General features: G+C 26.3%; 1 protein-coding gene across 1 annotated transcript in view; it reads left to right on the top strand.

Moving 5' to 3' along the window:
• Window positions 1-5,812: 5,812 nt before the first annotated feature.
• Window positions 5,813-16,973, top strand: part of LOC111632644 (ras-specific guanine nucleotide-releasing factor 2-like) — a 147,154-nt gene continuing 135,993 nt past the window's right edge. The window contains exon 1 of the mRNA XM_023377138.1: window positions 5,813-6,321. Coding sequence (XP_023232906.1) covers window positions 6,055-6,321 — 267 coding nt within the window. The 5' untranslated portion in view covers window positions 5,813-6,054. The remainder of the gene's footprint in view (window positions 6,322-16,973) is intronic.

Below are 16,973 nucleotides of genomic sequence, written 5' to 3'. Positions count from 1 at the left end.
TACATATATATATTAATAAATAAATTTAATTTAAAATTTTAAAATGATATTTTCTTTCGCGTTACTATTTTCAGTATTTTAAATTTAATTTTTTTTAATTAATTAAATTAATTCTGTTTCTTCAGTATCGTAATGCAAAACGATAGAAACGATGTTGGAAATATAAATAGTAGAAAAGAAATATATTTATCTGCAACAATACAAAAAAAATCTCTCGAAAAAGATAAAAGTACTAGAAGTAAATGAAATTTCTATACAGAATAAAAAAAAAAGGTTGCAATCCTGTCAAAAGTGTGACGCTTATATTTATTCAGTGCAGTCAGAAGTATTGCCTGAAGTGAAACTGTGTAGTAAGTTATTCTAACCAAGAGCAAAGGGGAATATTTCTATTAGGTTAGTATCCGATTTGCACAACAGATGGCAAGAGAACTTTATATTTTCATTTTTTATAAATATAACTTGTAATATCATTATCACTTGGTGCGAGTGATAGTGAGCAATGAATAGTCAGCGCCTGAGTGGGGGAGCCCCCACATCCCCCTAAAACTATATAACATCAAGTACTCCATGAACAGTCAAGTGAGCTACTCGAAGCTGGCATAGTCACATGGGCTAAATAGTTAAACACAATAGTCTTAGCAGAGCGACGCAAGTCACGATATCGCATGACCCAATTTCGGGGGGCTGTATCTCATGAAGGGTCACTTGTTNATTCGATTTAGTCTAATTAATACATTTGTAATTTTTATATTTTCACTGATAAAAATCATAATAAAATTTATTATTTTATTAAATGATATTTATTATAATAAAATTATTTCTAAATTAATTAAATCTTTGTGACGTAAAACTATTGAACCTAGTGATGTTGTATCAAGAGGAGATATTCAAATGAGCTTAAAGGAAACAATCTGTTTTACAATTTATTTATTAAATGTACATTTCTGTGGATAAAAATATCAGAATTTTGGTTCAACTATTAACTAGATTCCAGTTAAAAAAAATAATAAACTCATGTTTTCATTCTGCTTTTCTAGAAATACCAGAACAGATGTTCTATTTTTTGTTGTTATAACTGTTTTTTTTTTATCTTGTTTAATTTTAATTCTTTCAAGCTACACTACAATAGAACATTAAAAAAAGGAATACATTCATAGTTCAAAGAATAAAAAACAAACCAAAAATTCTGTAAATTTTAAAATTTTACTAAAAATAATAATTTTTATTTATTTATTAAAGATAAAAATCAAATATATGTTCCATAACAAGTAAGCAATTAAAGTTTTTTTTTCTTTTAACAATATATACAATTATTATTGTTATAAAAATATATGTAGTTGTACAAATGCTTTAAGATTAAATTGAATATTTTTTATAATATAAATTTTTTTTATATAGGACAAGATAGGGATGTGTCATCAGGGCCATTTGATCAAGCTCAAGATCCAGAGAAGGACTGTAAAATTTATTTTTTATATAGAGAAGAAACATGATGATATTTAAAAAAACTTCAATTTAGATAATTTTTTTTATTTATTTTTATGGCTTTCGGGGAGAGGAAAGTATTACATCTGTGATTGCCCCAAAATCCTGTCTTATAAGTGCTAATTTTGTTAGCATTTTTATTTATATATTTATAATTGTCTACTTCATTTAAAACTGTGATCTGCTATTATTTTTCTAATTGAAACAACCATCTTTCAAAATTTATATAATTTTAAGTTTTATATATAGACTATATTTATAAGATCCTACAGATAACAAAACTCCTGTTAGTGTTTATATTTTAAGGCTTATCTCTGTATAAGCAATGGTTAATAAACATGATATAACTCTTTTAATTAAAATATTTAAATAATTATAAATGTGAATGATAGAATTTTTCTATATTTCTCATCAGAATTAGCTTTGTATTACCAATTATGTTTACATCTCTACTTATTCTCGATAAATTTACAACGTATTTATCTACATATACATTGCGTGTTATAAGAAACATATATATATATAACACAAGATAGTTTATATATAGTTACAATATATTGAAGAATACTCTACTCTTTCTTTCATAAGAGCTGAGTATATAACATAGGATTATTCGTGAAAATATAGTAACGTAGATGGAACTGTGAATTATTTAGATATAAAAATAAAAAGTGTGTACTTTATACAGCGAAATTATTACAAATTTTACAATGTAAGTGTGGAGAATTACGTAACAGTCTATGATAACGTGTAATTCGCTTTATATATATATATAAAATTGTTGTATAGAGACAGTAGTGAAAGTGTTTTGTCTCACCAAGACATCTCCGACTGTCAATACAAGCCGCTTAATCCTGACAGAGGACTTCCTGTCTATATTTGGTTTGCTATATATATAAAGAGAGAGAGAGAGGGGAGAATACGAATGAAGAATGATAAAATACTAAAGATTACATCTCAATTAAATTCAAGTTTTTCATTCTTTAAATAAAATAATGTATAATATAATGTTTTAGTTCTGGTCGAAAGCATATATAAATAATTTTACAAACGTAAAGTAGATCGCGTGTGCAGGTATCCAGGTGAAGAAAGGTGTAAGGAGCTGCAGATCAATCGATTCTTAGCATTGACAGTTAGTTCAAAGACAAGATGGATGACGTTAGGTAAAGAACCATTACCGGTGATGTTAAAGCGGTAAATTATTTAATTCGGTCGGAAAAAATATATAAATTTTCCTATCTTAAAATATTAAGTAAAAAAATTTGTCCTATTGACGTATATTTAACTAGTGAAGGAGAAATTTCTCTGGCGTGTGAAGGCAAAAGAAAATTGCAATAAACAGACCCCTAATGGGAATAGAATGAACTTCCCTACTGTTTAATGTTCTGCTTAAACTCCAGCTATCATACAATATAGAGACCCATTTGTAGTAAATTAGCAGTACAATATCTCAGTGAGAATATAACTTAAAAAAAAAATTCAAATTAAGTTTTTTTAAATGTTGAAGAAGCACAAAGTTAGAAAGTACTCTGATAAAATACTAAACAGTAACTGAAAATAGAATAAAACATGTTATTCAACAGTAAAAACTGCTTAATGTTTACATCTTTTTATAAATTATAATCTTCAAAAGCTTAGTTTGTATGTATATAAAATATGGAATTTTAAAAGGTTAATTTAAGCATTTATACATTTAAAAAATTAATTAAAATTTATTGCATTGTTTATATATTTTAGAAAGCACTTATACTAATTTAAAATAATTTAATTTTTTATAATTAAAATTAATTACTTAAACTTTCTAAGCATGAATTTCTTCGAATTTAATTTAATTCAACATCTGTTTTGTTTCAATATTATCATATTCAACAGTAAAACAGAAAAATTTGTTGATATATCTAAATTTAATATATTTAATAAATGGCGAGTTATTATTATTTATTTTTTTATACATTTGTTATTATATTTTCCGCTACATAAATATTATTTTAGTATCGTTTCCAATAGTTAAAATTGAGTTTATTTTTGTTGATTTATCTTTAATAAAATAAACATAATTAAGTATGGTTAATAACCATATCATTTTATATTATAAAAATGTAAAAAATGAATTATAAGTTTTTGGAGAAATAAAAAATACCATTTTATAGCTTGTGATGCCTATATTTTAAATAAAAATTGTTATTTGCGTTATTCTTTTCTATCCATTCAATGCATTATAATGTTAAAAGTCATAAGGAATTACGTGTTTGGAATATTTCAAAGTTGACTTTTCATATATGTATTTTTTTTATCTTTATATAAAATAATCTATCAAAACTTGAATATATTTTTGTTTCGCTGGTGAACCGAAAGGAGTTTAGAAAATCTGGCTTAAAATTTTCAAGCGTTGCAAGCGATCTTAAAACATATTTTTAAATTTTTTTTTTCGATTTTTAGAAAAGAAAGGGCTAACAAAAGTTTTATTATGAATAACAGGAGATTGATTTTTAAAAGTAATATCAATAAATGGTGAAAATAGTTAATGTTTTCAATATTATTTAATTTTATGATTTAAAATTAATTTATATGATACAAACTTTTTAAATGTATTCAGTTTTAATTATTTGCTTTATTAATTTTATGGTTTTGTTTATCAAAATGCTGGCTGGCATCATTAAATTCATTAACGGCTAACAGCGCCCCTTAACGTGGTTTTTTTTTTCTTTTTTGTAATTATTATCTTTATTAAAATTTTAACGAATTTTAATAAATATCTTAACTTTTAAAGAGTAATTTTAATTTAATCTTCAAAGTTCCGAGTAAATAATATTAGATGTAGAACGAATTCAGTAAAATTATCCAAGCAAATAATTCGATAGCAATAGATGGGAACGTGAGTGCGTAATTATGTGAACTTTCATTGATTAGAAATAAATGAAATTCTTTCACCGATCCAAGTATATACTTCTTTTTAATAAAATATAAAATTCAGTTATAAAATTATTATACAAAGTAAACAAAGAATATCGATATCTAAATATTACCCAATCAAATTTAAAAAGAAACAACAAACATCGATCCGTTATCATCGATTAACCAATCGTGGTACGAAGTTTAAATTTTTAAATTCAAATTTAAGTTTTAAATATTTAAATAACACACGGCAATTGGTTAAATAAAATTCGTATATTTACAAGTTAAAATATGACTTTTTTACGATTTTTTTCACGAATATAATTTAGTTACAATAAGAAAGAAGTTATTTTAAAATATTTTATTTCCGTATAAAGTATATTTTACGAAAAAAAAGAAGAAAAATTTCAATATGTCCTGTGTTTGGCAAACAATGAAATGGACATATTCAAGTATAAAATTTGAATGATTCGACATTATTATATTCCTTAGACCGACCCTAACCCGATACCGAGTAAAATCGTATAGAATGGATACATTTCAGCAATGTAATGGATGTTGAAACGTAGCAAGGAAACACATACGACATAAGATAATCATCACTTGTGTTAAATTTATAGTTTACATCCTTCACAAACCATTACTCGTTGCTAGAAATGGGTGGTGATTATATTAAATACCTGTATTTTCTGGTTATGTTTCCATGTCAACAATAGTGACACTGATCGATCAGGTGACACCGGTTCTCGATTTTTACCTTTTTCTGCAAACTGAAATCTTCGTTTACCTTTCTATGATTTATATAACAGCAGCACTTTACTGTAAAATGTTACAATTTTTTTTCCTGCATGCAAAACTTGCAGCAACCTTATTACTGAGCCGTATCGATTTCAGGTTAAATTAAACTATCCGAAATTTATCCAGACGAAATTTTACAGTTTTCAGCACGCAGAAAACATACAAAAAAAATGCGATTTAAAGGTTACGTAATTACTAAATAACTTCAAAATAACGTAGTTATGCGCGCGCTTTTAATTAAATTAAACACAAACACAATAATAATTTAGAAAATATTTTAATAAGCAGCAATTAGTATTGCAGAGGTATTTTTAGGGAAATTTCCTTAAAAAATAGATTAAAATTTTTCAGTAATCGGGCAATGCACGGTGAAATTTCGACATTCGAAAATATGATTTTTTTTTTCTAATTTTTATTTCGAGATAATTACAATTATCGACTTAATTATTAATTAATATTAATTGGGTAATGAGTGTAAGGGGTATGCACTTAAAAAAATTCGCTCCAATAAGCGAAGTTAGTGCATATTTAAACAATTAATAGCTAAGGTTAGTGGGGAAGAAGGTGGATGAGGAGGAAGATGAAGAGGAGCGAGAGCGAGAGAGAGAGAAGGAGGGAGAGAGAGAGAGAGAGGAGGGAGAGAGAGCGTATCGGCTGCAGTGTGATGTGCAAGTATGCGTTACTTGTAAGCAACAAGCAGAAGCCGGTTGGAGTGGAGCGTTGTGTGTGCTGTGGATTCGCAGTTGGAGACAGAACGTTGCAGAGACAGCACAGCACAGGTCGTCGGTCGTACCTGTTGCCAAATGAAATGGTACGGTGGAATCGTTTGGTTAGTCAGACTGTTTAGCCACTGTTATTAAATAGTGAATCGACGACATGCAGAGAAATCTTAGACTTAATGAATCGCAGCTCTTAACTTTAGCTGATAAGGCGTTACACGATAACGGTTATAGAGGTTACTTGTGTAAAAAGAGTACCGATTCTAGTAAGTGGCAGCTGAGATGGTTTGTGTTATATCAGAATTTACTTTTTTATTACGAAAACGAAAATTCTAATAGACCATCCGGTGTCATTTTTTTGGAGGGATGTTATTGTGAACGACTCATCACTCCTAATACTGGAAGATCTAGTGGTAGTGCTCAAGTAAGTGCTAGTCTTGTTTTTTTTTTTGTTTTTTCCCCCGTTCTTTTGTTTCCCCTTATTTTTTGTTATTCTTGACCATATGTACTCCATTTATGTGTATATAAAGTAATTTCATGGTTGGTGGAAGGGGGTCTAATAGGGGTAGGGATAAGAAAAATAACGTGTTATGTTGGATGGTACAGAAAAAATACCCTTTTTTCGTTACTGGATCTTATAAAAATCGATTTTAAAATGATTTTTTGCGTATTTATTGCAAAAAAACGGAGTTTTATAGTGATGAATAACGAGAAAACGGAGGTTTTTTTATAGGGGCGAGAAGGAAACACGGAGGTTTTTTATGGAACGAATAAGAAACGAAGATTTATTAGGATAAATAAATAATGTAAAGTCTTAACAACAAAATAATAAGACGAATAATTTAGTAGGTTTAGTAATAAAATATATTTAGGGGTGAATATAGAGAGAATAGCGAAACGGACTTAAGTAGAATGGGGTAATAAAAAAACTGGAATTTAATGTGATAAATTAGAAATTTCCATTAATTAAACGATTAATATGAAAGAATATTCGATAATATTTATAATTCTATCGTTAATGTACAGAAATTTAATAGAGAAAATTTAAAAAATAATACTAAAAACAGAGGGTTCGTAGAATGGGTAGCGATAAAGGATTCGATAACGATAATGTGTTTAAGGAATATACTAAAATTGATCAGAAAACGGAAGATTTGGTAGTAAAACTAATAATAAAATAATAAGGTCGTTAGAATAAATAATAAAAATTACACACAATAAAACGAGTAATAAGTAACAGATGATTTTACTAAGATGGTTGCAGTAGTAGATAATTCAATAGGATAAATTTTAAAAAACTAGGAATTTGATTGAAGAAGTTATGCAGAGAATTTTATAAATTGAATAACAAACATATTAGATGATATAGAATCGACTAAAATGAGGATTAAGTAGGCCAAACAACGGGGGAATGGAGGATTTTAGTCGAACGCAGAATTTAAGCAGACAGAATTTAAGGAAGCATCAATTAAGCAGACACAGAATTTGTATTTGTGTATACTTAATTGATGTCATGTTTTCTGAGCGAGAAAATGAGTCTGAGATGGAAAATAACTTACTCAATGTTAGTGATAATGTTCGATCATTTATCTCGTCTTATCTTATTTCGTTATTCTCAATAGAATTAAGGTACATTGCTTTCTAGTCGATCTATTAAAGTGATCCTACCAAATTTTCTCAATATTTTTCTTGTTTAGGAAAATCCTCCTATTCATAAATATAAAAAACATAATTTATAACTGAATTTATCGTATTTTAATCTCATTTAAGGTTAGATTTTAATATGCTTCACTTAATTTTCTTCTGAAATCCTAGATGAATTTAATTCCAATTTCAACTCCAACTCACAATAAGTCTAGTAAAGTATTACCTATAAATTACTAAAAAGTCGAAAGGAAAGATTGTAGAAAATAGGAAATTGGTTGAGAATCCCAATATTTCGATTTTTTTAAGCCGCAAAAAGTGCAAAGAAAAAAAGAGGAGAAGAGGAAGAGGAGGAAGAGAAATATCTTTCTCCTGGACTCTTCCTTGCAAACGTTTCTAACATAAATTTTTTTTTTTATTTTTCTAAATTTAAAACTTGAAGAAGAAAGAATATAATAAAATATTGTAAATCTATCAGATTTTTTACGATTTTTTCTCTCTTAAAACTATCTTATTTGATTTATTGGTTAAAGGAATCGATTGTAGGTGAACAGAATTTATTTATTATTCTCATCTCTTTAAATATATTGTTAAAAATTCAAAGAAAAGACTTCGCATTACACTTTATACGGTTATTAATAGATTCAGAATTTACAGAAAGGAAAAATAGCCAATTTCTAAAGTAGTAGTGACGATGATTTTTAACTTTAGGCAATCATTTTACATCTCCATTTTTGTCATTAAGTTTTGCATTATAGCTTTTAATTTCTCTTTCTGAATTTCGTTATCTCTTGAAAGATTAATATATTTCCCTTGTCGTGACAAAATTTTAATAATATTTTAATTAATACTCATTTAAACATTATTGTATTAAGAAGTAAAAAAATTTTATCTTAGAAAACCGTGCAGTGAAGACGGATTTACAGGGGTGTATTGACTGAAAGGCTTCTTAAAATTGATGAACTTAATATAATTTATCATAATTAATTTACAACATTTATAAATTATATTTAGAATTTATTTTGTTCTTTAAAATCAAATTAATTTTATATAAAGTAAAGAAATTTGTATTAAAAAATATTAATAAATTTTGTTTATGCTTGGAATAATGGTTGAAAAATTAATGAATTTATCCACTAAACAATCATCCCAACAGTGTTAATGACGTTTTAATTATCTATATACTCTAAATTATATTTTTTATAAGAAAAAACTTTCAGAAATAATATATAAATTTAAAAAATTTAATATTTTTTAAACCATTTATCATTATCTAAAATAACTTGTAAAGATTTATAACATGACTTTTTAAAACTCATTATTGATTAGAAAATCTAGTAATTATAATTATTCTTGTGATTTTAATTAATTAATAACTTTATAATGTCAAAGTTTAGATGATTAAAGAATATATTTACTATAGAATTAGCTCTTTAACATATTTTTATTTATATAAGAAGACTCTATATTTTTCTATAATACTTATCATGGAGATTTATAGAAGAGGAAAGGCATGTAAGATAAATAGATAAATATTTTAATTTTCTAGTAAAATATTCATTTATTTATTATTCAATAGTGAAACTTTTGGCTTAATTGTTGCCTTTCTGCATGATATATTATTAATGATAAATTCTTAGCCGTTTACTCTTTCTTATCCACCCATTAATGTGTTTATTCACTAAATTTTTATTACTATTTTTTTAAATAATGATTATCTGTAAATTCGTATGGGAATTTTTAAATATTTAAATGGAGGAAAATTAGTATATTCGTATGGAAATCTTATTTATTTATCATTAAGTTTAATTTTCTTAAGCTTGTGTTGCATTCTCTATTCAAAATGTATAAAATTTTTTTAGTCTTTTATGGATTTTAAAACTGATAAATGATGTTTATATAAAAATTATTATGTTTTTAAATAAGAATTTAATGATTTAATGTTGAATTTCGAAGCAAAATTATGTAAATTCTGTAAAAATTTACATTTTGAACACTCAAGGGTCTATAAATACTAACTTTTCATGTTTATAATAAGATGTAAAATAAGTTATTTTCTATTATTTTCTATGTTTCCTACAGAAATTCAAAATTTTTATCCAAAATCGTAAGTTTTACATATTTAAAACATATGAATATAATAAAATAATTGTAAATTTATAATAAAAATATTCTTTAATAACCTGGGCTGGACTTGGACCTGTTGTGGCCTTAAACTATAATATTTAAAAAACCTTTCTTTCTATCAAATAATGATATATGTAAAAATGTGCTGTAGACTCATAACGCGAGGCCCTAAGCTGCAGCTTGTTTAGCTTATATGCAAATTAGGCCCTACCTTTACCATATTGAAAGATTGCTATTGATAGACCTACAGTAGAATAAAATAAATGGCAACATTTTCTATCTTTCTGATGATAAATAAAGTGTTGTAATGGTGTTATTCACTCATTTTTAGCACTGTTTAGTGTTATATAATACTGTAAAATTACACAATGATACATAAACAGTGTGATTCAAAATTCAGTTAACTGTTGTAAAGAATAAATTGCTGTCTTATTCATATAATTAATTTATATTTTCAATAATTTCGTAAGGGACTAAAACGTATTTCTGAACTCTGATTCATGTTTACGTGTATAGTACAGTATGTTGGAACACATAAAATAAAAACGGTTAACTGACTTTTGGACAGCTTATAGAACGGCGTTGATTGTAAAATTTATATTAGATTTGATGTTAGAAAAGGTAAACCATAAGGACTCTCATCCTGTCAGATTTATTAATTTTGCACTTTTATGTAGAAAAATAGAAAGATAAACCCAATCTTCGCATCAAGACACTTCTTTTTTAGATTTTTAATTTGGATTAGATGAGTAAATAGTAATAGTTCATGCGGGCTTTCAAGATATTGATTGATCAAAGAAGCTGTATGAGTACAGCATCATTATCCATTACTTATGAAGTTTTCTTCAATTTATCCGGTCCTTTATCGTATACTAGCAACGAAAAACTTAGTTATGAGCACCACACAATCCAGAAGATGATGGAGAGATTATTAAATATGGATGCTGTCAAGATTGCGTTACATGGTTCCACAATCAGTAGAAGCGTGTACTCTTTACTAATGAATCACAATTAATTTTTATTGAGCATCAGCATCCAAGTTGTAGTTGGTTAAGGCTACATAGAAGTGAAAGCACGTGTGAAATATCAAGTTTAAGCGTTTCTTTATCGTCATCATCATCATCATCATCTATGTTCTTTCATTTAGCAGATAACTGGGTTCTTTGATGTTAAATCCTTAACTTATTTGTATAAACTGCTTGTTTTTATGTTGGGTATAGTCGCAGATAGGATTGCATCTCTCTATCCAGAAAAGAAGCTTAAAACTGTTTTCTAGCGTATCAATGGAAGCACTTTAAACTTCTTTGCAGGATTCAGCATCCGCTAACATCGTTTACAGGTTGATCGATCATATAAACACATACACATACACACACGCTTTCAGCCCAGATTAAAGAGCATTTTTGAAATCATTCGACCTCATAATTTAAATAATTTAAAATTTGATTAAATCTTGGCCTGCTTAGGCGCGATATTTTGCAGAATTTTGGCTCTAAACAGGGTTTTGGACCCGATAAAAACGATCTTTTCAAGAGTGTATGTGTAGATATTTACGTATACCTCTCCTGTACAATTAACTAGTTCAAGCTGCGAAAGCGTTAACAAATGTTTAATTGAAAATGCTATTTTTGGAACTTGTCATTTATGTCATTTGTTTTAATCATATAATGAAACATATGGCAACAAATATAACCGGATTATTATTAAATGACTAATGTTTACGGTATTGTATTCGATGTTCAGGGTAACATAAACCTTACAAAATGTGTTTTCGCTCGAGATACAGATGATCATCAGCCTCTAGCCAGGGATAGAAAATCATATCAAATCATTGGAATCGTTTCCTCCCGGGCATCCTGAATGACATTAAAAATATATTGATTCCAATGATGAACATCAAACAAACTTTAGGTTTTTCCTGAGGATTATTAGATGCTGGTGTATTTATTTTAGTAAAAATCATTTAATAATTAATTTTAAAAATTATTAAGTTTCTTTAAAAATTGAATCTTATTTTATTTACTTAATTTTTAATTTTTTATTGTAATTTTCTTTTATATTAACTAAGATTTTTTTCCTATTTTTATCACGTTTCCACGCTTCAAATTTGAGATGTTTTGCATGTTATCGCTTTTTTTAATTATAATTTATTATTAAAATTATTATTAAGCTGAAATTTATTATATTTTAAATTATATTTTTCCTGAAATCATAATTATCACGTGATTTTTTCCTCGAATTAACCATTATATTTTTATCTACTTCAATACTGCTTAAACCCGACCCTGTACGAAACTGAAACCTGTCTAAAGCGGAAACAAAGACTTTTTGCTTATCATTTTCGTAACATAACCTGAGTAAAAGGAATTATTTGGCACTTATACTAAGCAGGTTGATAAATTGTAAGATTTTTCTCAACATTAATAAAATCACGACCCTGAATATAACAGAAACCTGTAAAAGCGGAAAATTTCTGTCCGTTTTAGACAGGTTACAGCGTTTTATTCGGATTTTACCCTTATAAAATCTCTTAATAAAAAAGAGTAGAGTGCTGCATAACATCCCTAATACATTTTTTTCTTCATTTAAGTTCTTAATTTTAATTAAGGTTTAGTAAATATTTTATTAAAAATAAATATGGATACTTGGATAATAATGCATTATTACGTAAATTTTTAAACGGAATTTTATAATGTTAGTAATTTTTTAATATAAAATAATTAAAATTTGTTTATCGCTAATAATTAAATATTTGAGTCTAGTTCATCCATATTTATTATTATTAGTTTTTTCTTAAAGAAATTCTAGTGTTAAATAAAACCTACGTAAAACGGAATTGCACGGTACTAAATATTTTTCTGGTTTGCAGGTCTTCACTTTGAGCAGTTTTTTTTATTTTTAATAAAAAAAATTGTTCCATTTCGTAGAATTTTTCCGTTTAAGTAGGTTTCCGTGTTATTCCAGGTTCCGTTTTGGACAGGTTTTGCTATATTAGTTTCAGAAGATCAAATGTATTTATCTCTAGTTGTAAATTATTCAATACGTAATTCTTATCGCAAAATGAATATTAATTATATGAAGTCACCTGGTTATTATTATACAAAATCGCTTGTTTGCACACGTAAAATCATGTGATTTTCTGTTAATAATTAAAAAAATCACGTGGTTTTTATTTAACACGACAAAAATTACTAAATTACGTTATTTTTGTGNAATATTAAAACACAGAAAACAGTGAGCAACAAAATTGGCATTGAATACCGCACCTCTGTTCAATTTAAGTATAAATACAGTCACTAGAAGCAATGATTATTTACAAACTTTACCATGTAATAAGTTGTATCAAGATGAGTCGTAAGTATATATTTTTTTTATATCTATAGTTGATTGACATATTTTTTCAATATATATATATATATATATCATTATATGTATATATATTTCAATATATACATTGAAAACATATGCTAAAAATAATCCAAAATAAATTAAATTGATGATAAAAATTAATTAAAATTTAGTTGATTTATAATTAAGTAAGAAACTGGATCTATACTTTAATTTTAAGAAGACTTTGAACAGCAATTCGAGAATAATAATTTAAATTAAAAATAATAATAATAATAACTATTTGATAAATATCATTAAATCCTATTTACGTTAACGAAAATTTGTAAAATTAATCTTAATTTTAATTCTATTTATCGAAAGGATAAATTTCGTCTTTCCTTTAATCCCTTTAAAGATCGACTAATTTTCCAGTTTGCAAACTTCAATTACTAAATTTTAATAAACTAAAATTTTCTAAATATTACTAAATTTAAATTTACATATTTCTTATAAACATTTTTTATTTTAATATTTTATCTTTAAATTATGCAATTATTGCTATTATTAATCACATTAAATTCAGATCGTATGTTAAGCTAGTAGGAAAAGTGGGATTTACAGGGGTATGAAGATTCTACTGGGAATTTTTCCTTTATCCGATCATTCTTGAAAGATTTTGATAAATTTTCTGTATAGATGACAATTCAGTAACATTGATATTTATTTTAATTTTTATGTAAATTTATTCAGACATTAATTCTTTTCAGCATTTTTTTCCCTAAGATTTAATGTTAAGCAGAGTATGTTACGTGTTTACGTTTAACTGAATTATAGGATAAGTTTGGTAATTGTTTACATATTCTACATGCTATATTGCAATATGTTGATTTATTAGGAATATTTCATTTGGTTTTATGATTAATATGCATTGTTACTGTAATTTCTCTATGCAACGTTGACAAACAAATGATAAATTTGCATTAAAATAAATTTATAAGCATGCGAGATGTTTATTAATCTATTTTCAAGGCTGAGTTTTTCCTAATATGAAAAACAGAATATTCATATTATTATTAAATTATTTTTTGTCATTTAGGGACTGCAACAAATTACTTTTTATTCCATTTATCCTTATTACGTCACGTAAAAATATCGAAAATTAGTCAAATTTTATTAATAATACGCCATTTTTAAGTTAAAATTTATCAAATATTGTTAAATAACTAAAATTTTGCTTTAATTTTGCTTTAATTTAAAAGTATTATTCTTATAAGACAAACTTAAAATAGGCAAAAATAAATTCGGATTTTTAATAATTTTAAACCATAAAATTCTATAAATAAATGTTCAATGCTTTAATTACTCATTTAGAAACTAAATTAAAAGCAAAAAACTATAAAATTTTAGCTTTTTACCTTTATAAACTTAAACTTCCGGAGACTTTAATGTATAAAGTTTAAGTTAAACTTGCTGCCGAGAAATAATCATTTATAGGCTCGTGATAATGGATTTCTGCAAGGAAACCTCTTAATCTATCTCAGATAAGTCCCATTGATTAGGTTTACATTATCTTATCTAGCATCACTTAATCTAGATTCATCTTCTCTAACGTAGGTGATGTTATCATGTGGATTACTTAGCTTATCATGTAAATACAATATTTTCCATCACTCATTTAGTAAGGATTTCTGTATAAAACGATTAAAAAATGTATTTTTTCCATAAATATCTTTATTTAACTCTAAAAAAAATAGTTGAAATTAAATGTAAAACCACAACCTTACACTTGTTTACTAATATCATTTAACTTGAGTGATAAATTCTTAATTAATGTGTATATATGTATTGATCAAGAATGAAAAATAATTAAGTTACAAAAATAATTTTAATTAATCAATTTGTTAGTTTTGGGTATTAAGAAAGTTAATTAAATTTAAAATAATAGTTTAATCTTTGCAGAATCGATTATAATTAATTTCTATAATAAAAATAAACATTTCTTATCAGAATGTAGAAATAATTTCACTTGCTTCATGTCGTATTTAACTTAATAACTCTTGATAATTTTTATGTGAATGGATCCATTTTTTCTTAATATTGTATGGAGTGGCTCCATAGAACAACATATAAATCGAACGATGAACTTATCACTTATGACGAAGGATGCTGAAGCACTTTTTTTTAATAGTTTTGCAGAAAGAAGAGTCATCATGAAACAAGCTAATATCTTGAAAACTTTTTTATTGAGATTTCTTCAGTTGTTATTATCGAAGATGATGTTGTGAAGTGTTTGTCAAGGAAGAAATGAGATAAGATCATTATCTTCCAGCATTACAGTGCACGAGGATCAACATGATACTCGTCAGATTTGATAATGTATTAGCTTATAATTAAGGTTATAACTTGTAAATATCAAATAATTAAAGCATATTTTTAGAATTCTTTGAAAATTTGTTGTTTTAGCGACGTAGGGACGACGCGATAAAATTTTGTCACGTTTGCCCCTTAATGGTCTCTTCTCTGTCAGTTTCGAATGATCGACAGAGAAGCTTTAAGGGCAGACTCATTTATCGTCTCATAAATCGGATTTGGAGGGGTTTTAGAAAATTCTATTTACGCTTTTTATTCTGAAAAGACGATAAGCTTCGTCATGTTTATTGAAAAAATGTTTGATTAGATAATATTTAATGCTCTCTTCGAATTTCTTTTGCATTAATTCTGTGCTAATGCTTAAGATGCGCACAATTTACTCAAGAAGTTTCTCGAGTTTGAGAAGAAACAACGAAAAATCTATACGTGGAAACAAGAAATAATACAATAATTATAATATTTTAAATAATTTATATAAATTTTTTGAATTTTCTGGTGTATATACTTCATACAAGCGTACTATACTGTACAGTACAATCTTGCATCATATTCTCTACACGCAAATTACTTGGATATATTATATATATTATATAATATCCAATATAATATAGAAATCAGACAATATATACTAATATAACTATTCCTTCCAATAAATTTAATAATTTTTATATTACAGAGGATGGCGCAAAAGTCAGTTAACCGAGATATACGATTAAAACCGTTAGGGAACAAGCACCAATTCAAAAACCAGCTTCAATTATCAGTTAACATAATTTTGGGCTGCGATGTATAATATAATTCGAGTATTTTCAACGCAGAAAGACTGTTGAATTTTTCCCTTCCTACGATGCATGTGAAATGCATCGTAATATTTTAATATATTAAACTCTAAAATTATTGTAAACGAGCAATTATTTATTGTGGCAACGTCACAATCCGAGCTGCAATTTTTAATTATCTTTTATTTTAAAAAGAATCACGTGACTTCTTGTCCGTACTTGAAGTGCATACACAGTTAATCGAGGTTTCCAACCCTTAAAGTTTCCATATATGATCTAAATTTTATTGGTGACATGTTCCTGTATATCATACTTCTGTTAGCAATGGAGTAATACCGGTCATCTATCTAACACCGTTCTCGAAATTAACGAAGAACAAACAATAGACAGACGGACAGACGATAAGAATGTATAGATTAATAATTTGAAAATTGCAGCCCAATCATAAAAGACAGTTTAATTTACTAGAATCATACATTTTTATCGTAAAAAATATATAATTTATATAAAATTATATAGTGGTATATTAAGAAAGCAAGAATATGAATCGTGCTGATAACACACGAAAACACAAGAAATATTATTTTAAAATATGACGTGTCACTTTTTAAATTTCATACTAAAATAAAAAATTAAAATGATGCAGATGTAGATTATATAACACACGCTTGATTAATATTAGATTATGAAACTTCTCTTTAATTTAATAGTGACATATTAATTTTTAAAGATGACTTGAAAGATTTTTTCCCCCTCTACATTTTTCTGTAATAAAATAGCTCCACTTTGAGGATATTTTCTTATAATTTTTTTTTTACTTTTTTAA

This window comes from Centruroides sculpturatus, unplaced genomic scaffold, assembly GCF_000671375.1.
Source record: "Centruroides sculpturatus isolate CEXI.00-Female unplaced genomic scaffold, Cexi_2.0 scaffold717, whole genome shotgun sequence".
Lineage (NCBI taxonomy): Eukaryota > Metazoa > Arthropoda > Arachnida > Scorpiones > Buthidae > Centruroides > Centruroides sculpturatus.
This window is presented reverse-complemented; position numbering and strand designations above follow the sequence as displayed.